The 27,512-nt window shown below is 40.6% G+C and overlaps 1 protein-coding gene and 1 pseudogene across 8 annotated transcripts in view; one reads left to right on the top strand and one right to left on the bottom strand.

The window, feature by feature from the left end:
- NUP214 (nucleoporin 214) overlaps nt 1-27,512 on the top strand; it is a 106,359-nt gene that overhangs the window by 42,569 nt on the left and 36,278 nt on the right. For all 8 annotated transcript variants that reach the window (XM_072748338.1, XM_026009534.2, XM_072748337.1 and 5 more), the window contains 7 exons: nt 3,270-3,527; nt 4,437-4,598; nt 7,617-7,716; nt 20,643-20,718; nt 22,041-22,119; nt 24,931-25,021; nt 27,267-27,328. In XM_072748338.1, the coding sequence (XP_072604439.1) occupies nt 3,270-3,527; nt 4,437-4,598; nt 7,617-7,716; nt 20,643-20,718; nt 22,041-22,119; nt 24,931-25,021; nt 27,267-27,328 (828 nt within the window). The remainder of the gene's footprint in view (nt 1-3,269; nt 3,528-4,436; nt 4,599-7,616; nt 7,717-20,642; nt 20,719-22,040; nt 22,120-24,930; nt 25,022-27,266; nt 27,329-27,512) is intronic.
- LOC112928036 (U6 spliceosomal RNA) lies at nt 13,689-13,787 on the bottom strand (annotated as a pseudogene).

The following is a 27,512-nucleotide window of genomic DNA, read 5'->3' as shown; positions in this document are numbered from 1 at the left end:
CATAATAGTAATTTCATCATCACAGAAAGTTCAGTCTAGGGCAGTGGTTGGCAAACTTTTTCTTTAAGGGCTAGGTAGTGAATATTTTAGGCTTGCTGGTCTCATGGTTTCTGCTGTACCTAATTCAGCTCTGCCTTTGTGATGGAAAAGCAGCTACAGACAATATACAAATAATGAGCATGGCTGGGTTTCAGTAAAACCTTATTTATAAAAACAAGTAGCTGATGGTTGTAGTTTACTGACCCATGATCTAGAATATTTTGGCTCTTCCTAGTGCTTTCCATTTCCATATTAATACTGCAATTGTCTTGCCAAATTCTGTCTCCCTCAACCCTTGAAGAAAAGTTGAGATTTTGATTGGGATTGGATTAAATCTCTAGATCAATTTGAGAGAATTGGTATTTGTACAGTGTTGATCTTTTAGTTCCTAAACATAGCATGTATTTATTTGGGTCTTTAATTTCTCTCAGTATTTTCTTCATGAAGGACACACCTTTTGTTAGATTTACTCCTATGAGTTTAATATTTTTAATGTTCTTATAATTTCTTCATTAGATTTCATTTTATGGGGCAGCCCAGGTAGCTCAGCGGTTTAGCAGCGCCTTCAACCCAGGGCGTGATCCTGGAGACCTGGGATCAAGTCCCACGTCGGGCTCCCTGCATGGAGCCTGCTTCTCTGCCTGTGTGTCTGCCTCTCTCTCTCTCTCTCTCTCTGTCTCTCTCTCTCTCTCATCTGTGTGTCTCTCATAAATAAAATCTAAAAAAAAAAAAAAAAAAGATTTTATGTTTTACTTTATGTTAGATGTGATAATAGAAATATATTGGATCTCTTGTATGTTGACTTTATATCCAGAAACCTAGCTAAACTCATTTATTCAGATAATGTCTTTGGGATTCCTGGGTGGCTCAGTGGTTTAGCGCCTGCCTTGGGCCCAAGGTATGATCCTGGAGTCCCGAGAGCAAGTCCCACATCAGGCTCCCTACATGGAGCCTACTCCATGAACAAATAAAATCTTAACAAAAAAGATAATCTTTTTATCAAAGATAATAATAGTCTTTGACTATTTCTTGGGCTTTCTATGGGAACAGTTATAGTCTTTATAGATACTAATACTTTGGTTCTGCTTTTTTGGTCCTTTTTTTTTAAAAAAGATTTTATTTATTCATGACAGACACAGAAAGAGAGGCAGAGACACAGGCAAAGGGAAAGGGAGAGAAGCAAGCTCCATGCAGGAAGCCCAATGCGGGACTCCACCCCGGGTCTCCAGGATCACACCCCAGGCTGAAGGCGGCACCAAACTGCTGGGCCAGAGCTGCCTGCGGTCCTTTATTTTTCTTGCCTTATTACCCTTTCTAAGACATTGAGTTTTGTTGCTATTATCTCTCAAGAACTAAGATTTTTGGGAACTGTTTTAGAGCAGTGTGGCTCTAAGAAAATGGAGGATTTGTGCTTATTTTCTGTGTATGCTGTTATAAGTTATCACAGATGTAGTGGCTTGAAGCACCACCCATTGATTCTTGCACAGTGGTTTGGGACAAAAGTCCAGGCGCAACACGGCTCAACTGTGTCCTCTGCTCAGGGCTCCCAGGCTGAAATCAAGATGTTGGCTGGGACAAGCTCTTATTTGGAGGCTCTGGGGAAGAGTCTACCTCTAAGCTTATTCTGCTTGTTGGCAGAACTCAGTTCCTTGCAGCTGTTGGAGTGAGGTCCATGTTTCTTTGACGTGTGTTCCTGGCCCCTTCATCTGCACGCCAGCAAGAGTACATTGCGGTCTTCTTGTGCTTCTGCCCTTTAAGGTCTCATGAAATATTACCTTGAGCCCAACTGGATAATCCAGGATAACTTTCCTATTTTTAAGACGAACTGATTAGTAACTTATGTCTGCCATAGCCCTTTGCCATCTAATGAATCATAATCATGGCTGTGGTGCGAGGAGCAAAGGTCATGGGGTCCCAGTTCTGCCTAGCACAGGGTTCAGTCTTGTGTAATACTGTCTAGAAAGAACATGGTCTTTTCCAGTCAGATGCACCTATATTTGAATTCTGGCTCCACCACTTAGCAGCCTTAGGACCTTGTGCAAATAGTTAACCTTTCCAAATATTTAATTATAAAGTCTGATAATAGCAATTTTTAACTTACAAGGTAATTATGAGAATTAAATGGGATAATATTTGAAGGTCCTTTGTGCAGCACCTGGCCCAAATAAGTTCTCTTCAGAAAATATGGACTGCAGTTTTACTAGTGGTGCTGGTGGTTATGGATGGAATTTCCACATGACCCTCCTACAAATTCACTTGCATGAGAATACTGTGGCACAGTGCTGTCCAGTAGAACTTTCGGTGCTGAGAGAAATGTTCTATGTATCTGCACTCCAGTGTGGTAGCCACATGTAGCTGTTGAGCAGTTAAAATGTGGCTGGTGAAGCTGAAGACTTGAAATTTTCATTAATTACTTTAAATTATTTTTAACTTAAATAGGCACATATGGCTAATGGCAACAATGCCACAGCTCCAACAGGTAACATTGGTTTTCATTTGCATTTGTTGATTGTGACAAATAAAATCTTGTAGAGTGATGTGCCTGTAAGGCAACCAAGCCAGCAAATTTTAGCAATGCTTTTAAATAACTTGAGAAAGGGCTAGGGTTTTGGTTTGGTTTGTTTTTTTTCCAGTACACAGCCCGTAATATATATTCCAAAATGAATTGAGGCCTTACTTCATCATTTATAGAAAGAGGGAAAAAACCCAGGGAAAGTCAGGATTAGTTTCAGGGATTTTTTTTTTTTTTTTAATCTAATTGATTCAAAAGAATCATTCAAGGATTGGGGATGTTGGAGGTGCCAGGATTGAGGACATTCGGCCTTCCCCAGTTTGCATGACCTGTTCTTAGAAGTTAGTTGTTGGCAAGTGGTTCTTCTGCACAAGCTTGTTTGATACTTTCCTGGTTTGTTGGTATTCTGCCCGCGAGAGCTTGTGGTGGGGGCTCGAGGACTCCTGCCTTTGCCAGCACGTACTCTGTCTCTCACTTCTCATGTTGTTTGTTTGACAATCAAAATGTTCCTGTCCTACACAGCTTGGTTTTTTCAAAGCTTCATTTGAGCAAAGCCCCCAAACTGTGTACGTTTACCTTCCACAACAGCTTCTTCCTCTTAAAAAAAGTCATAGTTAAAGTGTTTCCAAACTGGTTATTTCTCTCTTGATAGTGAGAATTACAGAGCTTTCAGACTTGCTAGAATCTTCTAACTTGTGTTTTGTTTCGGGCTTGATAGCCAGCCTGTCCCGGTCAGCCTTCCTGTCACAGAGATACTATGAAGACTTGGATGAAGCCAGCTCTACGTCGTCCGTCTCTCAGTCTTTGGAGAGTGAAGACACGCGGGCATCTAAAGATGATGACACAGTGGCACAGGTCCCACGGCATGCGCCTGTGGTTCGCACCCCTTCCATCCAGCCTGGTGTCTTGCCGCAGGCAATGCCTTTTGCTAAATCTCACCTGATTCATGGTTCACCTGGCGTGATGGGAACATCCAGTAAGTGCAGAGTGAGCTCCCTGTTAAGTTTGTGTCTGCTAGAGGAGCCACAGCTGAGCTCATATACTATTGCACCACTAAGTCAAGCTCCTCTCTGCTAATAGTCTAGAAATTAGAAGACAAATTTCAGAAAATCTGATTTCCCCTGAAAGAGGCAGGAAGAAGGGGGCCATGTAGGGCTCACACTGGCACAGCTTTCTTGCTAGTGCAGCTGGTGTTTCTAGAACAGGTATGGGGCATTCACCCGGCTGACTCAGCTAGAGGAGTATGTGACTCTTGATCTCAGGGTCCTGAGTTAGAGCCCCACGTTGGGTGGAGAGATTATATACATAAATTAACACACACACACACAAAATGGTGTTTTCAGGAGTAAGAGGAGGAGGTTATTTGTCTCACTCTGAAGCATCATCCACACTCCTGCCTTTCAAATCCTAGCTCATTTCAGGTCATTACTTGTAGCCATATTCTGCCCCAGAACTTGCCAGCTGCCATGCTTATATCAGTATTGATTCCCAGAAGTGACAAGTATCAGGCTGTCACACCTCCAATTCAGTGTTAGGACTTCACTTGGAGGAACTTCTATAAGAGAATACCCCTGGGGAGGTGCTCGAATGGAGATATTTTATGAGAAGAGAGCAGGAAGTTGACCTATGTTGACATGAAAGTTCTATCTCAGTATCAAAGGAAATGCTCATGTCAAGGATTTAGCTAACGGACATGGGCAGGGACATCTTTGAAAGATAGAGGTGCCACCCTGTGATTTTATTGGTACTTTTCTGTGTGCATGTTTAAGTATTTTTAATCTTAGTGTTTTCCCTATAGCCTCACAGTGGAGGACTTGCCACTGTCACTTTTGTGTTTTCCTCTCTTCTGACCCACTCTCTTACTTAGCATTGTTTTTTTCTTCAGTGTCGACGTCTGCTAGCAAAATTATTCCTCAAGGGGCTGATAGCACAATGCTGGCAACAAAAACCGTGAAGCATGGTGCCCCTGGTCCTTCCCACAGCCTCTCAGCCCCCCAGGCGGCTGCCGCTGCAGCACTGAGACGTCAGATGGCCAGCCAAGCACCAGGTAGGACATGGCCGGGAGCTGCGGCCACCACGGGCCAACACAGCAGGTCCCAGGCAGCAACTGGCTCTTTTTGCCACCCTCAGAAAGAGGGGACTGATGGGACAGTCCTCTTCCCTTTTCGGGGAGCAAGTCCCGAGAAGACAGAGACTAGATATGAAGCTTTTTCATTTCAAAGAAGGGTGTTAGATCCACTCTACCTGGCCTATCAGTGGTCTTTGGATGAAGTGGTTGATCTCTACTTTTTTTTTTTTTTCTTTTTAAGATTTCATTTATTCATGAGAGACACAGAGAGAGAGGGAGGCAGAGACACAGGCAGAGGGAGAAGCAGGCTCCATGCAGGGAGCCTAATATAGGATTCGATCCCGGGACTCTAGGATCACGCCCTGGGCCGAAGGCAGGCGCTAAACTGCTGAGCCACCCAGGAATCCCTAATCTCTACTTTTGTTTTTTAAATTTTTTTTTTCTAGTTTTTTTAATTTATTTATGATAGTCACAGAGAGAGAGAGAGAGAGGCAGAGACACAGGCAGAGGGAGAAGCAGGCTCCATGCACTGGGAGCCGGACGTGGGACTCGATCCCGGGTCTCCAGGATCGCGCCCTGGGCCAAAGGCAGGCGCTAAACCGCTGTGCCACCCAGGGATCCCCTAATCTCTACTTTTGAATAATGTCTGCTTTAAGCCTCCAGTTGATCTTTGCTGTTAGATCATCTGATAACATTGGAATCATCTCACAGTGTCCTGTGGATCCCAGCCACCCTGGGAGGTGGCTATTGGTGTGCCCATTTTGGTTTTGAGTAATGTCAGGTTCAGAGAGGTGAAGGTGACCCAACCAATAAGTAGCAGAGCCCAGACTGGACTCCTACCCTCTGCTCTATTTCAGCACAGCATTTTCGTAAAATTACCAACCTAGCCTTTACAGATGGAAACTCTAATGAGCTAGTCATAATCAGCACTTGCATTTTGTCAGTGCTCTGTGGTTATCCAGGATTTCCTGCATTAGCATTTCTAGGTAATTGGCCTCAAGGGCTTCAGTTATCACTAGTTAATCAGTTTGTACAAGCCAGTGGTTCTCAAGTGGAGACTATTTTGTGCCCCGTACTCCTCCCCAGCAGTTGGCAGTGCTGCTGGCATCTAGTGGGTAGAAGTCAGGAATGCTGCAAAAAATCTTCAAATGTGCGGGACACCACCACAACAAAGGATTATCCAGACCCAAAATGTCAGTAGTGCCAAATTCGAGAAATTCTGTTATAAATAAAATATTTTTGTTTCAGTTGAATGAAATTGTATTTCAGTTTTATCACTGCTCGGAACATGTATCACTTTGGACAATACTTTTTTTTTTTTTAATTTTTTTTATTATTTATGACAGACATAGAGAGAGAGAGAGAGAGAGAGAGAGAGGCAGAGACACAGGAGGAGGGAGAAGCAGGCTCCATGCTGGGAGCCCGACGTGGGACTCGATCCCGGGTCTCCAGGATTGCACCCCAGGCCAAAGGCAGGCGCTAAACCGCTGCACCACCCAGGGATCCCCAGACAATACTTTTTAAAGAACTAAAGAGAGGGAATCCCTGGGTGGCGCAGCGGTTTAGCGCCTGCCTTTGGCCTGGGGTGCAATCCTGGAGACCCGGGATCGAGTCCCACGTCGGGCTCCCAGCATGGAGCCTGCTTCTCCCTCCTCCTGTGTCTCTGCCTCTCTCTCTCTCTCTATGTCTGTCATAAATAAATAAATAAATCTTTAAAAAAAAAAAAAAGAACTAAAGAGATATAGTAGTTTGATTTAGACAAAGGAAGGATTACCATTATATACTATAATGGCATTCTTAAGAAATCTCAAATATTAAAACCTTATTAAGGCATCTAGAACAGATATGAAAGAGCACAAACAAGATAACTTTTTAAGGTACCTTTGAGCCTTCTGAAAAAATAGAAGTCTTTGATGTTTTCTTTAAATGTTACTTGGAGGAAGCAGAATCTTGGCATTGTGCTGAGTAGGCTGCAAATCAAGCTGATTGAGTCAGGAATCTGCCAGGATGTAGGATTATTCCACTTAGCAGGAGGTGGTATGATCTCTGTTACCATCTTAGAAGCAAAAAATTTCTAAGGTGTTAGGTACCTTTGAATGTGAAGGATGCAGTATGTGCACTTGTAGGCAAGATGAGCCATCTCACTTCTCTGAAGGAGGGAATGAGAGCATGCTGCCATGCACCCACCATTCTGTGGCCACAGCATTCAACTGTGCCAAAAAACTGGTCCAAGAGCTTTGCTCAAACTTTCTTGGTAGTTAATTAGAAAATGTCATTAAGTGCTTTAGAATGCAGTTTTAAAATATAAGACCAAAAAAGACATGCAAGCTGAGCTGACACGCCTAATAAGATAAGATGTCATGTCCATCTCTGTTGCCATTCCTTAAATAAGCCTCTTGGACTTTCCTCCCATTCTTGCCCAAGCTCCATTTTCCACATCTTATTCATGTGCCTGTCTCACTAAGCCATGAGCTCCTTTAGAGAAGAAGCTATATTTTGGACATTTTTTTGTATTCCCAGCATCTGACAATCTGGCAATAATGAGCTGCCCGTGTGAAAGGATGATTGGATGGTTGGATGGATGGAATAGATGGCAGAAATCCTTAATCTGAACACTGCTTATCGTCCAGCTCTTTCTGCCCTTTCCAGGGTGAGCCAACAATGTTGCAGGTAGCTCAGCTCTGCTCTCTGAGAACTGGCCAGGGAATTCTTTTTCCCTAAACTAGTACATTTGACTAAATTGCACAAAACTTCATCCCATAATCTTCATAAATAGAGTAGAACAGCTGTCCCATTGAACACAGAGCGTTAGAACTCCCCAGAGTAGATTTCCTTTATAATAAAATTACATCCTGCTAGAATATGTTGTCCTAGTTATTCAGTTGTACGTGGCTAGGATTTGTGATCCTTTACTGCAATTAATATGCCTCTCTCTCCTCTATTTATTTTTTATTTTTATTTTTATTTTTATTTTTATTTTCTCCCCTATTTAAATAGCTGTAAGTACTTTGACTGAATCAACTCTGAAGAATGTCCCTCAAGTGGTAAATGTGCAGGAACTGAAAAATAATCCTACAGCCACCTCTGCAGCGATGAGGTATGTAACTGCTTTGTTAAACTGTGTTTAAGCCAGGGAGTTCTTCTGTAATAGCGATGAGCTGTCTGCAGGGAGCAGCACTGCTGCTGTCACAGTTTCTGGCAGAGCCTTAGGTTCTCTTAGGTTAGATCTCTTTATCCATGACACCCTCTCCCAGGCACAGGGAAGAGTTGAGGGGCATTTCTTCACTTTGAACATAGGGATGGTGAGGACCAGTGTAATTCAGGGAGTTGGTGTCTGGCGATTAGTCCAGCGGTAGGAAGAGCAGCCACAGGCCCAGTGTTTTTTCCACATTGTGCCTGTTCTCTTCATCCCTTAGAGCAGGTCTGCTCACTGCTGTGTTTGGGCCTTATCAAGTGGCTCTGCATCTCTAGTCCACTGGCCTTCTCTTCTACATTGGTCCATTTATCAACACTGCCTGTTCCAGGAATTTCTTAGTTATCTCAGGGCTATCCTAATAGCCAAAAACAAGCCTACTCACTTTCCTATCTTGTAGTGACCTTGAAGCTTTGGTATGCTGTTTATACCAAGATGGCATTTGTGGTTGTTGTGAACTTCCCAAGAGAAAAAACTGTACATTAGAGTTTGGGAATTGTAGCCAAATTCCTAGTGTAGGGAAGGCAAAGAAAAGCCACCAAAAGGCAGAATATTGCATAAGACAGGAATATCCAGCTTAACGGTAAAAGCAACGTAGTCTGGTATTTCTGAGATACTTTAGCCATTAACCATGGAGTAGAAACACCTCTTAGTGATTTCATTTAACCATTTCTTAAACTCTGTTTCCTTCAACTGGTTCTTAGCATATCTCTGATCAGGGTTTTGTCAGAGAAACAGTTCTAAGTTTGCCTTTCCTCTGACTTGAGGAAAATAGACACAAAAAATCAAAAGGAATCTTAAAGAAACTTTCTCTCCCTTCCCTATGGATTTGGACTCTAGTACAGTTATTGAACTTGTATGCCCAGCAAGTTGCCTGGAACATAGTTCATTTATACTTTTTTTATTTTTTGCTTTTGTTTTATTTATTTATTAAAGAGATACAGAGATAGAGAGAGAGCATGGAGCAGGGAGGAGAGGGAGAAGCAGGCTCTCCACTGAGCAGCCCTACACAGGACTCGATCCCAAGACCCTGGGACCATGACCCAAACCAAAGGCAGGCACTCAGCTGGTGGAACCACCCAGGCGCCTCATAGTTCATTTTTATTTTTTTTAAAGATTTTATTTATTTATTTGAGAGAGTGACAGAGCAAGCATGAACAAGGTGGGGAGGATGGGCAGAGGGAGAGGGGAGACTCCCCTCTGAGCAGGAAGCTGATGCGGGGCTTGATCCCAGGACCCTGGGATCATGACCTGAGCTGAAGGCAGATGCTTAACCACCTGAGCCACCCAGGCGCCCCTCATAGTTCATTTTTAATCACCATGCATTGAGTAATGTGTTAATGCTAAGCAGAATTCATAAATGCAAATTGACATTTACTACATCTTCCAATAAGAAAGCTAAAGAAATACGTTCATTATGAAATTGCTTTCATATTCTGTTAAGCGGTAGTTTCCCTAAGTGTATTTTAAGTATTTAACTTTGCATTTAACTTCCTGAGTAGTATCTTGCAGATTATTATAAGATGAGCTTACATATTTCTGCTATTGATGTATCTTACGTTCATTGGCTTCATCCATTACATTCATTGACTAACCACCCTGTTTTAAGTAAGGAAGAGGGTTTATCTAGTGCGAATCCATGGGTACTCAGTCACTTTGGATCCCACAGATTCTTATGGGGCATCTGCTAGGAGTATGATACTGCCCTGGGTATTAGGGGATACAGTAGTGGATAAGACCTACCAAGTCCCCGCTTTCATAGCACTTATATTTTAGCAAGACAGCCACTAAATTGGCAATTACACAAGGAGTTGTATGATTGCAATATAATAAGTCCAATGAAGGAGTGCAGGGTGCTAAGAAAGCATATAATGAGGCAATTGGATTGAATCTGGGTTGATGAGGAGGTTGGTGAGGGAAACGTACTTTAGCTAGAAGTGAACAATGACCAACAGTTGCCCATAGAAGAATGTTCTGGACAGAGGATGCAGAATCTGGAAACCCAAACTGGGGACAGGGCAGAGCACATTTCAGGCAGAGTTGAAGGAAGGCTGGTATGACCTGTCAGGAGGTAGAATATAGAATATGAAGAGGGGGGCCAAATGAGGTGAGGTTGTTGGTTTCTTTCTTTTTTTTTTTTTACCAAAACACACCAGACACACCCATTTCTTTCAGAAATTTTGGTGTTTATTTATTCTTTCAACAAATGCTTAATTTAGTACTTCTTTTAAAAAATGTATTTGTTTGAGAGAGAGAGAGTAGAGCACATGACCCGGGGGGGGGGGGAGGGGCAAAGGGAAAGGGAGGGAGGGAGAGAAGCAGATTCTGCATCAAGCTTGGAGTCTGACATGGGACTTGATCTCATGACCCCGAGATCATGACCCAAGCTGAACCCAACAGACTGAGCCACCCAGGTTCCCTTTAATTAATAAAATATTTAATACACTATTCTAGCTATTCTAGGTGCTGGGTATAAAGCAGTTAACGAAACAGACAAAAACCACCAATGAATCCTGCCCTAGATATAGAAAGACAATAAGTGTGAAATGAGTGAGTAAAATATGCAGTGTTTTAGGTGATGACAGATGTGGAGAAAATTGAAGTAGGAAGGGATTTAAGACCTATTATCTGGGTGTGGGCTACAATTTTAAAGAAGGTGGCCAAAGAAGGTGCTTCTCCTCCATGATTAATGACTAAACTATCTCAGAAGTACCAGACCATTGTGTATACATAGCACATCTTCTTTATTCATTCATCTGCTGAAGGACATCATAGCTCCTTCCACAGTTTGGCTATTGTGGACATTGCTGCTATGAGCTACCTACTATTTACATCAATGTGGATGGAACTGGAAGGTATTATGCTGAGTGAAAGACAATTATATGATTTCGCTCATATGTGGAATATAAGAAATAGTGAAAGGGGGATCCCTGGGTGGCGCGTCTGTTTAGCGCCTGCCTTTGGCCCTAAGTGTACATTGTTAATGACACCAAGTCATTTACCATGTTGTTTAAACCTCACCACTATTTATTTCCAGAATTTTTTCATTATCCCAGATAGAACTTGTACCTATTAAATTATTAATAACTGTCCACTTCCCTCCAGCCCCTGCTAACTTCTGTGCTATTTTCTGTCTCTAAGAATTTGCCTATTCTAGGGATCCCTGGGTGGCGCAGCAGTTTGGCGCCTGCCTTTGGCCCAGGGCTTGATCCTAGAGACCCGGGATCGAATCCCATATCGGGCTCCTGGTGCATGGAGCCTGCTTCTCCCTCTGCCTGTGTCTCTGCCTCTCTCTCTCTCTCTCTCTGTGTGACTATCGTAAATTAAAAAAAAAAAAAATTGCCTATTCTAGGTACCCTATAGAAGTGGAATCCTATGATATTGGTCCTTTTGTATCTGGCTTATTTCACTTGAATTTTTAAGATTCATTCATGTTGTGGCATGTGTCAGAATTTCGTTCCTTTTATGGCTGAATAATATTCCATTGTATGGATACTCTATTTTGCTTAGCCATTCATCCATTGATGGACACGTGGGTGTTTCCCCCTCTTAGCTATTGTGACTAATGTAGTAGATGTTGTGTAGTGTACAAATGTCTGTTTGAGTCCCTGCTTTCAAGTATTTTGGGTAATGTTTAATTTATTTTTTGGGGGGTGGGTGGGTGGGTAATGTTTTAGAACCAGAATTGCTAGGGGCACCTGGGTAACTCAGTCATTTGAGCCTCTAACTCTTGATTTTGGCTTAAGTCATGATCTCAGGGTCATGGGATCCAGTCCCTCTCGCTCTGCTCTTTTCTCCCTGCTCATGTGCACATGTACTCTCTTTCTTTCTCAAGCAAGTAAATAAATAAAGTCTTTTAAAAAAATTGCTAGGGCAGCCCTGGTGGCTTAGTGGTTTAGCGCTGCCTTCAGCCCAGGATGTGATCCTGGAAACCCGGGATCGAGTCCCACATTGGGCTCCCAGCATGGAGCCTGCTTCTCCCTCTGTCTGTCTCTCTCTCTCTTCCTCTTTCTCTCTCTGTCTCTAAGAAATAAATAAATAATCTTAAAAATTAAAAAAAATTAAAAATTGCTAGATCATATTGTTAATTCAGTGTTTAGCTGTTTAAGCTAAACATAGTTCAAACTGTTTTCCAAAGCAGCTACACCCTTTTACATTCGCAGTAGCAATGAGTGAGAGTTCCATTTTTCTCTACATCCTCACCAACACTTGTACTCTGCATGTTTTTGATTTTAGTCATGCTAGCTGGATGTTAAGTGGTATCTCATTTTTTTTTTTTTTTTTTAAGATTTTATTTATTTATTCATAGAGACAGAGAGAGGGAGGCAGAGACACAGGCAGAGGGAGAAGCAGGCATCATACAGAGAGCCTGATGTGGGACTCGGTCCAGGGTCTCCAGGATCATGCCCTGGGCTGCAGGCGGCGCTAAACTGCTGCGCCACTGGGGCTGCCCTCATGTGGTTTTAATATGCATTTCCTAATGACTAATGATGTTGGGCATCCATTTGTGCTTATTGGCCATTTGTATCTTCTTTGGAAAAATGTCCATTTAGATCCTTTGCCCATTCATAAAATGGATTGTCTCCCACTCCTCAGGTTTTTCACTTTCTTGATGACATCCTTTGAATCACAAAAGTTTTAATTTTGATGAAGTTGTTTATTGTTTTCTCTTTTTTTCTTTTTCCTGTGCTTTGGATGTCATATTTAAGAAATCATTGCCATATCAGAGATCATAAAGATTTATGTCTATATTTTCTTCTAAATCTTTTAGTTTTAGTTCTTACATTTTGGTCTTTGATCCATTTTGACTTAATTTTTGTAGATAGTATGACATGGTGGTCTACCTTCATTCTTTGGCAAGTGGATATCCAGTTGTCCCAGCTCCATTTGTCGAAAAACTCTTTTTTTCCTCCATTAAATTGTCTTGGTGCCCTTGTTACATTGATTGGTTTTTGAATGTTAAAGCAGTCTTTAATAATGATGCATTACCCTTGTTGTATATGGTTGGATTCCATTTTCTAAAATTCTTTTAAGTGGGACACCTGGGTTGGCTCAGTGGTTAAGCATGTCTGCCTTCAGCTCAGGATGTGATCCTGGAGTTCTGGGATCAAGTCCCACATCAGACTCCTTGCATGGAGCCTGCTTCTCCCTCTGCCTATGTCTCTGCCTCTTTCTTTCTGTGTCTGTCATGAATAAATAAATAAAAATCTTTAAAAACAAATAAAATTCTTTTAAGAGTTTTTGCATCTAAGGCACCTGGGTGGCTCAGTGGTTGAGTGTCTGCCTTTGGTTCAGGTCGTGATCCCGGGGTCCTGGGATTGAGTCCTGCATCAGGCTCCTAGCTGTTTCTCAGCTCTGCCTATGTCTCTCTCTCATGAATAAATAAGTAATCTTTCTTTTTTTTTAAGATTTTATTCATTCATGAAAAACGCAGAGAAGCAGAGACATAGGCAGAGGGAGAAGCAGGCTTCCCAGTAGGAGGCCGATGTGGGACTTGATCTCAGGACCCGGGAGCCGAAGGCAGATGCTCAACCACTGAGCCATCTAGGCACCCCAATAAGTAAATCATCTTTAAAAAATGAATTTTTGCATCTACCTTAATGAAGGATATTGGTGTATTGATTTTCTTGTGATGTCTTTTTTCAGTTTTGTTTATTAGAACAATGCAGGCCTTGTAGGATGAGTTGGGAAGTATTTGTTCCTATTCAGTTCCTGGAAGAGTTTATGTAGATTTGTTATTATTTTATCTTTAAATGTTTGGTAGAAGTCACTAGTGGAGCCATCTGGGCCTAAAATTTTCAGGTTTTTTTAATAGCTATAAGATTCTTCAGCTTACCTACTTCTTCTTGAGTGAACTTTGGTAGTTTGTGTCTTTCATGAAATTTGTACATTTTGCGTGTCATCCTTGTTAAAGGGCCATGCTAGTCTTCTCTGTATCATTTCAATTTTAGTGTATGTGCTGCCAAAGCAAGCACAGGAAATTTCTACATTTTATTTGAATTGTTGAATGTGTTTTCGTGAGGTTTTTCATAATAGTCCCAAATTAGTAGCCTCTTAATGTGTTTAGAATTCATAGTGATTTCACTTCCCTCTTTTTTTCCTCCTGATCAGTCTAGCTAGAGGTTTATCAGTTTTATTGATCTCAAAGAACTAGCTTTTGGTTTCACTGATATTTTTTTTTTCCTATTATTCCCCCCCCCCTTTTTTTTTTTTTTCAGTTTTCTGTTTGCTTTGGGTTTTATTTGAACTTTTTCTTGTTTCTTAAGGTGGAAACCAAGTCATTGATTTGTGACCATTCTTTTCTGATACAGGCATTTGGTGTTATACACTTCTGTCTTGAACTACCTTGACTACATCCCACAGATTTTGAATATGTTCGGTTTTCATTTTCATTCAGTTCAAAATACTTTTTAATTTATCCTTTGGGGTTTAAAAAAATTTATATATATATATATATATATATATATGTATATATGTACATATATATACACACACACACACCTATGGGTTATTTAAAAGTGTGTTAATTTCTAAATAGTTGGATGTTTTTTTAGATATCTTTTTGTTATTTTTAATTTAATTCCGCTGTGGTCAGAGAACATGCTTCATGTGACCTGAAGTCTTTAGAGTTTTTGAGACTTCTTTTATGACTCAGAACTGAGATCAACAAAGTTTTTCTTAAAGGACCATATAGTAAATATTTCACGCTTGTTAGGGTGACGTGTGGTCTCTATCTCAACCACTCATCCGGGCCACTGTAGTCTTCATGCAGCCATAGACAATATGTAAATGAATAGGCATTGCTGTTAATAATAAAACTTTATTTATAAAAACAGGCAGTTGGTCCTTGCTCAGTAGTTTGCCAACTTCTGAACTAGAATATCAGTCATTTTGGTAAATGTACTCTGTGTATTTCAAAAAGAACACGTATTCTGCTCTACTGGTTGAAGTGTTCTATAAATGTCAATTAAGTTAAGATAGTGGATAGTGTTGCTCAAGTGTTCTATATTCTTAATGATTTTATGTACTTGTTCTGTCAGTTACTGAAAGTGGTGGTGAGATTTTCAACTATAATTGTGGATTTGCTAACTTACCTAGCAGTGCTATCAGTTTTTGTGTCATTTTGAAATTCCTGTTATTGGTTGCATAAATGTTTAGGATTGTTACATTCTTTTGATGAAATGGCCCATTTATCATTATAAAAATGACGTTCTTTATCCCTGATAAGATTAATTGCTCTGAAATCTACTTTCTCCTATATTAATTTAGCCAATCCAGTTTGCTTTGTTTGGTGCTAGTATGACATATCTTTTTTCCATTCTTTTATTTTGAACCTATTTTGTGTCTATAATTTAAAATGGATTTCTTGTAGACAACATATAGTTGAGTATTTGCTCTTTATTTAGGCTGACAATCTGTGACTTTAAATTGGAGTATATAGACCATTTATATTTAATATATGATGTTGGGTTTTATTTTTTTATTATTATTTTTTAAAGATTTTATTTATTTATTCATGAGAGACACAGAGAGAAAGGCAGAGACACAGGCAGAGGGAGAAGCAGGCTCCACGCAAGGAGCCCAATGCGGGACTCAATCCTGGGACTCTGGGATCATGCCCTGAGCCAAAGGCAGACGTTCAACTGCTGAGCCACCCAGGCGTCCCTGATGTTGGGTCTTACTTAATACATCATATTGCTGTTTGGTTTATTTGTCTCATCTGTTCTTTGCTCCATTTTTTCCTCTTTTTCTGCAGCTTCTTTTGGGTTGAATATTTTTTATGATTCTATTTTATCTTTCTCAGCTTAATCAGCTGTAACACTGTTATTTACATGATTGCATTAGGGTTTACAGTGTACTTCTTTAACTTACCCCATTCTGTCTCCAAGTGACACTGTACCCTCTGTCGGGGTCCCCACTCAGTGCAAGTCTTCTCCCTTTCCTTCTGTCCCTCCCACTGCTTGTGCATGCTCAGGCTCACTTTCTCTCTCTCTCAAATAAATAAATAAAATATTTTTTTAAAATACCATATAAGAATCTTTTTTTTTTTTTTGAGATTTTATTTATTCATAGAGACAGAGAGAGAGAGAGGCAGAGACACAGGCAGAGGGAGAAGCAGGCTCCATGCAGGGAGCCTGACACAGGACTTGATCCCAGGTCTCCAGGATCACACCATGGGCTGCAGGCGGCACTAAACCGCTGCGCCACCAGGGCTGCCCTCATATAAGAATCTTATAGCAGTATTCCTCTGTTCCTGCCCTCCCCACCTTTGTGGTGCTGTCATCATCATTGTACATTTTACTTCCATTGGTGTTATCAGTTCCATGATACGTTCATTGTTACATATAGTTCTTTATCTTTGAAGCAGATTTAAAGAAGAAGGAAAACCTCTTTTGCTTATCCAGATGGTGGTGTCATTTCTGGTGTCCTTCATTTGTTTGTTTAATCCCATGTCTCTGTCTGGTATGTTTTCCCTTCTGCTTAAAGGGCTTCCTCTGACATTTCTTCAGGTGTAGATCTGAGTTCTTTCAGCTTGTGTGTGTCTGCCAAAGTCTTTATTTTGCTTTAGTTTTTGAAGGATATTTTCACTAAGAATTCTAGGTTGGCAGTTTTTTCTTTCATGGACTTAAAAGATGTTGCTCCACTTTAAAAATAACTTTAGTAACGACCATAACCTTAAAAAAAACTTTGATCCTTGTCTTCTGATTATAAATGTTCATTGTAGACATTATAATAAGCAGAGATAGTTAAAAAGAACAAAATTGGGGCACCTGAGTGACTCAGTGGGTTAAGCATCTGCCTTTGGCTCAGGGTGTGATCCCAGGGTTCTGGGATTGAGCCCCTCACGTGGCTCCCTACTCAGTGGGGAGTCTGCTTCTCCCTCTGCCCCTCCCCAGCTCGTGCTTGCTTGCTTGCTCACTCTCAAATAATAAAATAATAAAAATAAAAAGAACAAAATTAAAATCACCTTTATTCCCACCATAGAGATTCAGTCACTATTTACATATTATTCATCTTTATTCTATGAAAATTTAGTTTTTTCAAGTTTGAATACATGAAGCTTTGAAACCTCCTCTTTCAGCTTAATCATGAAACATTATTGTGAACATTTTCCACAGTCTTAGTAAATTCTTAACAGAATCCCATTTTTATATTTAATATAGGCCCTTCTCAGAGCTCTAAAGCAGTTCCAACTTACATTATTTAAGTCATTTGGCATATGGACATTCATACAAGAACCACAGTTTGGGTTAGAAGACTTAATGATATTTGGGAAAATATTTTGAATTTTCAGGGACATAAAATTTACCAGTAGGGGACAACGGTTAAAATCTCCAATGATGGATATAAGAAACTCGTGAAAATGAACTGATAGCTTTTTTTTCCCCCTCCACTGATTGATATTGGGGATGCTCCTCTTGCATTATTACCAACGATGCTTGATAAATAATTGGCCACATGAATCATTTTGCACACTTGTAGCTGTATCTATAGGATAAACTCTCCAGTGCAAGACTGCTGAGGCCATGGGGGTGTCTGTGTCCTTGTATCCAGATGTGGGTGTAATTGTGACAGCTGTTGCCATATTTACCCCCTTAGAGGTTGTATCATTTATCTTCCCACAAGCAGTGTATGATGACATGCTGACCGGTATCTTTACCCAGAGTGTCTCATTTGTTATCACCCTTGAGGGTGACTGCCCATCTGGTAGATGAGAAAATGGACTTTTGTTTTCCACGTTTCCTATCATCTGCTTTCTTTTTCTCCCCTGATTTTGTTTTGTCTGTTTCTTCAGCTGCTCTTGAGATGTTGTCCTTTCTCCCCACTTGCCTTACCTTTCTCTAAACTATTACCAAAAGTTTCTTAAGTCATTAGGTAACTTTTGAGTAGCTTTCACAGCTTAGATCTGCTGTGTCATCCACTAATACATAACAGGATACTCATGATCATAATTCAGATTCATCAAAATAAAGCATAGCCCGGTTTCTTGTTTTTTAAGATCTTTAAAATGTTGAAATAGAGGCACCTGGCTGGCTCAGTCGGTAGAGCATGCAACTCTTGATTACGGAGTTGTGAGTTCGAGCCCTGGGCATGGAGCTTATTTAAAAAAAATGTTGAAACAGGTAAAAGAATGAGTAGTTGGCCCCTTTCACAACAACAATATATTTACCTTGTTAAAGTTCATTGACATCTAAAGGACTGCTAAGAAAAGGCCAAGATGACATTTTCATGCTTCAATGTCTCAACAATTCAGTGTTATTATCGTGTGTAGATCATGCACTCTACAGCATGTGTGCCTCAGTCCACCTCTGTGGGCATATGACGTTGGTAGGGTGTGCTAACAACAGGGAGCAGAGTGACTCTTCTGTATTCAAGGCAGCCCTTGACACAGGTGTGTGGTGACATTTCCTGTGTGTAGGATATTTGGTATTTTCATCTGTAATTATTGCTTTATTTTTATCAGAGTGTTCTTGGGGAACGGGAGCCAGAGGACATAGATTCTTTTGAGAGTGTTTTTCTCCAGTAACCAAATTGGACCACTCTCCGTGACCTGTGTGACCCCATTACTCATCTCTAAAGCAGCACTTGAGTGTTGTCAGTAATGTAATGTCATCTGTGGACGCCTGTGCTATGGGTTTCTCTTTGGGGTTCTGGTGCAGTGCCAGTTTCTGCTTGCAGTCCTCTGACTTGTTTTTGCTTGTGGAACAGCACATCAAATGAAGTTCTGATCATCCCTGTCAGGCCTGTGCTGCTAGAAAGTAGAATTCAGTCATCCCTTGCTTTTGCTGTCTTGGATCATGGCAGATGTAGTCCATCTAGATCTAGTCCCATCTGGTCCACTGGTTTGTCAGCAGACTGCGCTGAGCAGCATTTCTCTGCAGGGCTATCACGTGGGCCAGTGTGTAGGTACTGTGAATTCCTAATGTTGTGTGTTTGGGGATTTAGGACACCCAAGAGATTTTATAGCATTATCACAAACATTTAGAACGATAATTACACTCAGCCTATTTTGTGTGTGATTTAGTTTACCATCACGTCATAACTAAGTTTTAGGCATAAAAAGTATTCTAAAGTTGGATAAATTGCTGCTTTTATTTTTACTTATAATTTCTTTTTTGTTTGTCTTTGGGAAAGAATAAAAGATTTTCATTTCCCTTGTGGTTTTTTATGAGCTCAAACCACATCTTTACCCAGGTCTGCCGTGTCTGCCCGGGGCTTTCTTAGTCTTAGCAACCTCAGTCCCACATTCCTTCTCTCTCTGGTGGACTATCTCAGGGGAGCAGAGACATGTTTCTTCAGAGAACACATTTTTAGCTTCTTCTGTCTTCATGGAAAAGCAAAGGGGATTTGTTTCATTGAAAATAACTCCATTTTTTCTCATCTCTCAATCTCATAAAGTTTGGGACAGTTCCTGTGTTTATCCAGCAGAGGATCGTGAGGTGCTTGTAAGATTGTTAAATCATTTAATAATTTTCTTCTATGAGGCATGGGCTTATTTTAGTCTTTCCTCTTCCAAATTAATTTTTTGATGGAAAAATAGCAATCCTCCCTATTCTAGGGGGAATTCTGAAAAATAAAACTAGATCCTACAGCTACTACTGCTATACTTACCAGTCAAAGAAGCTTTGGGCTTAGGACAGATAAATAAATTGCTTCCAGTAGCCAAGAGTAGAGCTTTTATCCATGATTGCATTAATAAGCAAGAGAGTTTGTTCCCTCACACTTTTAACACTAAATAATTACTGAAATAACAGCTCACTGCATACCTCATTCAGAGTTAACAAAAGATCTCTTTTCTACAAATAGTGGATAGGCTTCTCAGACTGCAACAGAGGTGCAGTTTGTAGTTTGTACGGTACAGGGGTACATTTGAATCTCTGTGTGCTGACCTGGTGGGCAGTGGGCTCAAAGGGGCTGGTTGCTGTCTCTTCTTTAAGTAATACAGTCCAGGGATGCCTGGGTGACTCAGCAGTTTAGCGCCTGCCTTTGGCCCAGGGAGTGATCCTGGGGTCCCGGGATTGAGTAAGTAACAGTTCATATACATCCCATGGATCCTGATGAACATTTTCTCAGGCTTGGAAAGGGAATCAGGCATGCCCCATAGAATCTAGAACTGGGGATGGCGGGGAGGGAGAAGATAAAGAAGGCTGACTCTCCTGAAAAGAAAAAACTCTACTTCTGAATAGTTTTAACTTTTTCTTAGGATTTCAGGAAGAAAAAAAAAGTTTTAGGCTCACTGCTTTGACTTTTATGCTGAAGACTCAGATTTCATTTAAAGAATTTATTCTTCAGAAAAGTATTAAATGGGGGATCCCTGGGTGGCTTAGTGGTTTAGCACCTGCCTTTGGCCCAGGGCATGATCTGGAGTCCCGGGATCAAGTCCCACATCGGGCTCCCTCCATGGAGCCTGCTTCTCCCTCTGCCAGTGTCTCTGCCTCTCTCTCTCTGTGTCTCTCATAAATGAATAAATAAAATCTTTTTAAAAAGAAAGAAAGAAAAGTGTTAAATGACTGGTTAGGGTCCCTGACATAGTCTACCCAAAATTAGTATGATTTATTGGATAGAAGGTAGGCTCGGGCAGCCCAGGTGGCTCAGTGGTTTAGCACCTGCCTTCAGCCCAGGGTGTGATCCTTGGAGACTCAGGATCGAGTCCCGCATTGGGCTCCCTGCATGGAGCCTGCTTCTCCCTCTGTCTGTCTGTCTCTTTCTCTGTGTCTCTCATGAATAAATAAATAAAATCTTAAAAAAAAAAAAAAGGTAGGCTCAAGGATGAATATAATTTCCACCTACGTGCCTTCCTGTTGAGCATATGCTTTTGTGTTTTCCAGTTCTTCGGTGCCATACTCTTCAGCCAAGACACCTCACCCTGTGATGACCCCAGTAGCTGCTAACCAGGCTAAGCAGGTGACTTACTGATCTTTGCTTTTGTGAACAGTCATGCTGTTTTAAGTACTGTTTTAAGTCCTGACTTCATTTAAACAGATTATAGGTCTAACAAAGACCTGTGATCCTTTCCTTACAATTTATGCTTCCCTATAATTTAATTTAGTAGGTCATTTGGGACCTGACATTGTCTTCTCAGGTCATTTAACATTCTGCATCTAGTCATCTTGGGTCATAATTCTAATACCTTATAGTTGTTCAGGATATTTGGGTTTATAATTTACTTTCACTTAACATGATCTTCATTTACCCATATGACAGCCATGTGCAATAGAACGGGGCAGATGTTTAAATGTGTTTCACAGATAAAGAGGCTGAGGCGCAGGTGACCAGTGCAAGCTCACATGATCAGTAGATGCTGGAGCCAGAGCTGGACCCCAGCTCTTGTACCATCTTCCTGTCTGTGGCTTTCAGGATCAGTACCTGGAGAGTGACTTCTGGCTTTCTCCTACAGTCTCTTTTTCAGAGCTTGCCTATTCAGTGACGTTCAGTAGGTCTACAACTAGGCTTTTGCCTGATGAAAAATTGTTACTGTCTCACAAAAATAGGTTATATTATAAACAATTAAACAATTCAGCAAAGACTAATAGGAAGTGGCTAAAAGATAGATCAAGCTATCTTTGAAACCTTCCCCAAGAAAACCTGGTTTCTCCACTAATCTCCATGTCTCTGAGATGAGTCATTTCAGATTGTATTTGAGATTGAACATCACAATTTGCCTATCATGAGTTTTCAACATAGCTCTGAGCCTTGGTTTGCCATGACTTAAGATGGCATTTTAGCATTTGGTCATGCCTCTGGAGGGTTCCATGTTGACCTTATGTAGGCATAAGTCATAACAAATAAGAGTAAAGCAACATTCTCTGAAGATGGAGAAGTTGAACAGTTTTGCTTTTTATTTTATTATGAATTTATTGAGAATCAGTATCTATTTCATTCATTCACTTACTCTTCTACCTGATAATCTGGTCCCTCTTGTGTACCAGGGACTGTGCTGGGCACTAAGAAAATAGCCACATACCACACAGGCAAGACTGTGTTCTTGGAGCTTGCAGGATATTCCATTTGCATCCTCCAGTACACTCTTACACATGGCAGGCATTTTAAAGTACTCACATTGTAAGGATTTTTTAAATTAAGATAAATTTTTAAATTTAAATTTTAAATTTAAATTAAAAGTGCTTATGCTTGCTTACTTTTAGATGTTCTTGTTTTATATGTTTCTTTATTCTAAAGGATGGTTAGTGGTTTCACATAAATGTTCTGCTTGTGTTCTGTTACAGGGATCTCTAATTAATTCCCTGAAGCCATCGGGGCCCACGCCAGTGTCCAGTCAGTTGTCATCTGGTGATAAAGCTTCAGGTCAGTTTGCATTTTTGTTTTAGTGAAAATAAACGCGAAAGAACCCACACCCACAGCAGAGGTTAGTGTTCTAGATCATAGAGGGCAGTTGACATAGGAAACCAAGTAAAGAGATCTTGGAAGGTTTCAGTTGATGAAGAGTCTCTAGGAAATAGCGAGCCCTCCACCAGCTCTGCAGACTTCGAAATTCAAGCACAGTATGAAAAAAAGTCTTCCTAGAAATGCTCTTCCTGAAAAGGAGCAATACCGTTGTCTTCACTAGCCTTGCTGGATGATCAAAGTTAAGAGGGGAGGAGAGTGGAACAGAAACTATAGTCTTCTACTAAAAGGAGTGAAATATCCTCTTGGTTCACAGTGATAATTCAAAGCTGGAAAAACAGAACAGTTGTAATATAAGATGTCAGAGTAGATATAATGTCAGTATCAGATTTTATGGTTTCACATACTTCCCAAAGCCCACTCAAGCATAGTTATTCTTAAAATTCATAGTTTTTGTAGTCACCATTGGTGCCAGGACCAAGGGGTCAACGTTCCCCAAACCACCTTGAAGCACAAGGTTATGTATAACTTGATGTTGATGTGGGGTCGTCCTTGGCACCCCCTTCCTGGTGGCTCCTTTTTTTATAACCCCTAGTTTGGCATGTGTCACCTTTTGCTTTGGGATTCTTGTGCTGCCTGCAGTTCTGTATTTTCACCACACTATGGACTCCGACTTTGGCTTTCATTCATGCTCTCAAGTGGGTCTCCAGGCGGATTCTGTTGGACACTGAACCTCCCCCATCGGCAGCCCACATTCTGTCATCTCTGCTCAGCCATATAGTCATTCTATTCTCTATGATTGAGAGCTATCTGCCTGGATATTGGGTCTATCTTCTGTAAATAGTCCTTGCACTCAGAAGAAATCCATTAGCATGTATGCCAAAGTTGAGCTCTAGAATTTGGATTAGTGCAGAGCCACCATTGTGTCGTGTAAGCTTTCTATGAGAAGGAGTTACGTAGCGCTTTTTAACTGAGATCTAAAGTTGTCTGTTAAAAGGGAAAATTTAGTGGAGTTGTCAAAGACTTTTGAATCATTTAGGATTCAAATTAAGTTCATTTCCATTTCTGGCTAATGTTTTAGAAAGTTTTTGAAAGACATCTATCCCAACTTCTTTCAAGGACTGCTTTGAAGAGCTTGTTGTCACTCTAGAACTTAAGAACCAAGGATATCTAAGAAACTTTGCTTCACATCTTACACAGTTAGCGTGACTTTCCCAGACATTTTCTGAGATTCATCATGCAGCAGTGATTGTGAAATCTGTCTTTCATTGCTCGGCATATACTTCTGTTTTCACTCACTGGATAATCAATGGAAAAGGGTTTTGGGGACAGAAAAATTTCCCTGAAAAATACTATTCAGAAGCTTACAAAGTTTCTTTAAAAATTTATTCTGAGACCTCTGTAGTTCTCTCTTTAAGAATGGAAATACCTCCGTTGCTATTCTGATTATGAAACCATTTTAGATGTTCAAAAAGTCTACACTGAAGAGGTATAGAATGTAAAAAAGTAAAAGCTGCCCTTTCAATTCATATTCTAGAAATAGCAGCCCTTAATGTTTTAATTTGTATATCTCGAAGTTTACTTCATTGTTGTTGTTGTTGTTTTTAACAAAAATAGTCATATCCTGTATATGTTAATCCTCCCCCCATTGCAGTAACTATTCGGCTCATCTTTCCAAATCTGACACAGCTCTAACTAACTTATTTCAGCTGTAGCCTAGGAGTTGCACCCTGTTAAGTTTTATCAGTCCTATGCTGATAGTTTAGATTGTTTCTGATTTTTCAAGATTATAAGCAAGATTGCATTGAATATCCCTATACACACCACATTGCATTATAGTAATTTTTAAAATAATTTTACTAATATCTACCCCATACTCATCTGAAGAGAATGTACTTTTTCTTACATTTGATTTGATTTGATTTGTGCCTTTTTTTTTTTTTTTTAAGTAGGCTTCATGCCCAACTCCAGTGTGGAGCCCAGCTTGGGGCTGGAACTCAGGAACTCATCAAGACCTGAGTTATCAAGAGTCAGACACTTAACTGACTGAGCCACCCAGGTGCCCCAGTTTGGGCTTTTTAGACATAGTGTTTCTTCTCCCTCCCTCTTTTAAAGTAGAGCAATGGGGGAGGAAATTAAAGATATACCCCAAACTGTTTATGAGTACTTAGAGTGAAATTGAACTTGGAGAAGAGAATGGATCATACTTTTAGCTTTCTACACTTTCTGCATTGCAGGAATCATGTATTACTTTTGTAATGAAAAAGAAAGTTAATATTTGTTAAATATAAAACGATGCCCTAAGAGAAATACAGGAATGTAGAGAGAAAGCAAATAGCCATAAAGTCACTATTCAGATATATTTCACCTATTAACCTATTTCTTTTTGGATCTTTTTCCTTCAGTTATATATTACTTAACCATAATTATAAAACTTCATTATAAATTATATCTTATAAAATTAAAAAACTACTTTCAGAGGTTTCAATTTAAACTGCACTGGAACGATTTTGATATTGTTTCTGGAAAGGAGGCTGGGGCATGTGTTGGTTTGGAATTAACACGGACGGAGCCAACCAGAAAGTTCAGAGGCAACACGTCCGCTCCCCTGGCCACTGACCTGACCTGTCAGAGAGCACGGTGGGGCCTCCGGACTGGAGCCGCGCTCCTCTACGTGGCATTGCACAACTGGTGCTACACAGAATCACAAAGTGGAACGGTGTTTCTAACAGCATTTTTGTAATGTTCTTATTTTCTTTCCCACGATTTCAGGGCCAGGGGCAGCCAAGATCGAAACAGCTGTGACTTCTCCTCCGCCTGCTGCTGGGCAGCTCAGCAAGTCGTTCTCATTTTCTCCAGCAGGGTCAGTAATGAACTAAATTTCATGGCAGATTGCCAGCAACCTTAGAGATAGCTTCCCCCAGTCTTACAATCAGAGGTATATTTATCTGCGTATTAACTGTATATGAACCCCAGAGTTCTTATCACTTCAGTAATGCATCTGATAATAGTGGCAGCAGCTTATTGTCCTAATGTAGATCTGCAGCTGACCCTTGAGCAATAGGGGTTTGAACGGTGCAGGTCCACTTATATGTGAATTTTTTTTCCTAATAAATGCAGTATAGTACTATAGATGTCTTTTCCTTATGATTTTAATTTTTTTCTCTAGCTTCCTGTATTATAAGATACAGGACATAATGCATATAATATGTGTTCATCAACTATTGATGTTGTTAGTAAAGCTTCCCATCAACAATAGACTATTTGTAGTTAAGTTTTGGGGAATTAGAAGTTACACGCAGATTTCCAACTGCATGGGGTGGGTGCCCCTAACTGCTGCATTGTTCAAGGGCCAACTGTATTTCCCATTTTCAGTTCAAGTTTATATGTGTGTTACGATATATTTCTTTGTTTTGTTTTTTAGGTTAAGCCTCCTTTTCTTTGGGTAGTAGGTCTGTGTCAGATTCTGTGGTGGGTTTTCTAACTTCTCACCCTGATATATTTGCATTCTGACACCATTTGGGGGTTAGGTGTGACATTTGGATTGGCTTGACTGCTTGAGAGATCACTATACATTAAACTTCGAAAAGGTGATGAAAGACAGGAGCCATTGGGGAATCTGGGTCTTATATAGATATGGAGAAGTGTTCCTGTCTCGTTTTTCTAAAAGTAGTGACGGCTGTACTTGGAAAGTTGAGTCATTTTTAAAAATGAAAGAGTCTTCTAACCTTCGTTCCATGTGCACCTTGATTATCTTTATAGGGACAGTGCCTCTTCTCAGTGCTGGAGGTACTTGCTTGTGTGGAGTCCTGTGGAAGGTGCCCTCGGCCGGGAGCTGGGCTCAGTGGAACAGAGATAAAAACTTGTCCAAAGACTTTTGCCATTGAAGGGCTGCATGATATTCAGCTCCATTAGGAAAACCTCTGGAGCTCTCTCATTTTGTGCTTTTGTGACTGAAGTCACATTAACCACAGTCTCTCCCCTAATATTAATGTGTTTCCTAAATGCCCTTCAACCTAACATGTTAAGAGCAAATAGGGGGTTTACAATTTAATTTGAGGGGGGAGATGATATATTATTTTTTCCTTAGTGTAAATCATTGTGTTTTATACTTCTCAGAGATAATTGGGAGCCAGTTTCAAAGAGTAGGTCAGTGCCAGGAGTTATTGCTTCTTTTACGAAGGCTAATAATCTTTACTTCTGTAAATGGATATTCTTCTTCCATTTTTAATATAAGGTGAAAAAGTTTGGGTCACTCTGTCAGTTGGTTTACACCTATTAGGTAAAATTTCTTCAAGGTCGAGACAAAGAAGGGGTTTTTTAAAAATATAAAATGTAGAACACATCCTCTTAGATAATTAGTGTCCATTGGAGGAAGGCAATGATGGGTAAGAAAAACCTAAATCCTTACAATACTATATTTGATGTAGTTGGCCATAAGTTTTAAAACTAGACTTTTAAATGTGCTATTTGAACTTTACCACAGCGAGTGGTCTGTTCTAGTTCATGTGTGTGTTGAATTTTCTCCTTTGGCTATGGAGTCTTTACTCACAGCTTAAAGAAAACCTACAATAGGAGAGAGGGGTTGATAAGAGGGTTACAGAAAGGTTTTGACCCAAATTTTCCCAGCCAAGAACCAAGAGTTCTGTCAAAATGGCAAAGACAGTGGCTTCTATTTCATGCCTTCCTTCCTGTCCCCTGGCAGCGTGGCACACTCCTGACGAGCTCTCTGATCTTAGGGTGGGTTACGAGGGAGGGGGTTCTCCCTGGCCTGGGCCCCTTTACATCCATCCTGAGGCACACCATCTGCCCTAGCCACTGTGCCTGCATACGCATTCCCTGTGCGTTTCCACAACTGCTCCTTAGCTTTCCTTGGCACAGGTCCCCGCCCAGACTCTGCCGAGGAAATGCAGCTGTCGCTCTAAGCCCTTTACTGTCTCTGAGATTCATGCATTTACTCTACTGCTGTTTATCTTCTCTATTGTAAGTTCCTGCGAGTAGATCAATCAGATCAGTCGTATGAATGAGTCATAAAATGTGACATTAAAAGGGCAGCATTGTGCCCTAGTTGTTTGTTCCTCTTTAACTTCTCTTCTTGCGCTCCCTAGGACTGGCTTTAATTTTGGGATAATCACACCAACCCCGTCTTCTAACGTCACCGTCACACAAGGTACAGTCTCTCTGTGGGGTGCAGCCATCCTCTTGTGTTACCTCTAAACAGGTGCTGGGTTCTGTACAGATATGTCAACATTTTCCTTGCTGCTGAGTCTTGGCTTAAAGCATCGGCAGTAAGTTCGGTGTCGATGTTGGTCCTTTGAAATAAGCAGGATTTAAACCAAAGGGGAGGACTTCTG

Source organism: Vulpes vulpes, chromosome 2 (genome assembly GCF_048418805.1).
Source record: "Vulpes vulpes isolate BD-2025 chromosome 2, VulVul3, whole genome shotgun sequence".
Taxonomy (NCBI): Eukaryota; Metazoa; Chordata; class Mammalia; order Carnivora; family Canidae; genus Vulpes; species Vulpes vulpes.
Note: the sequence above shows the minus strand (reverse complement) of the source record. Positions and strands in the feature narration are given on the sequence as shown.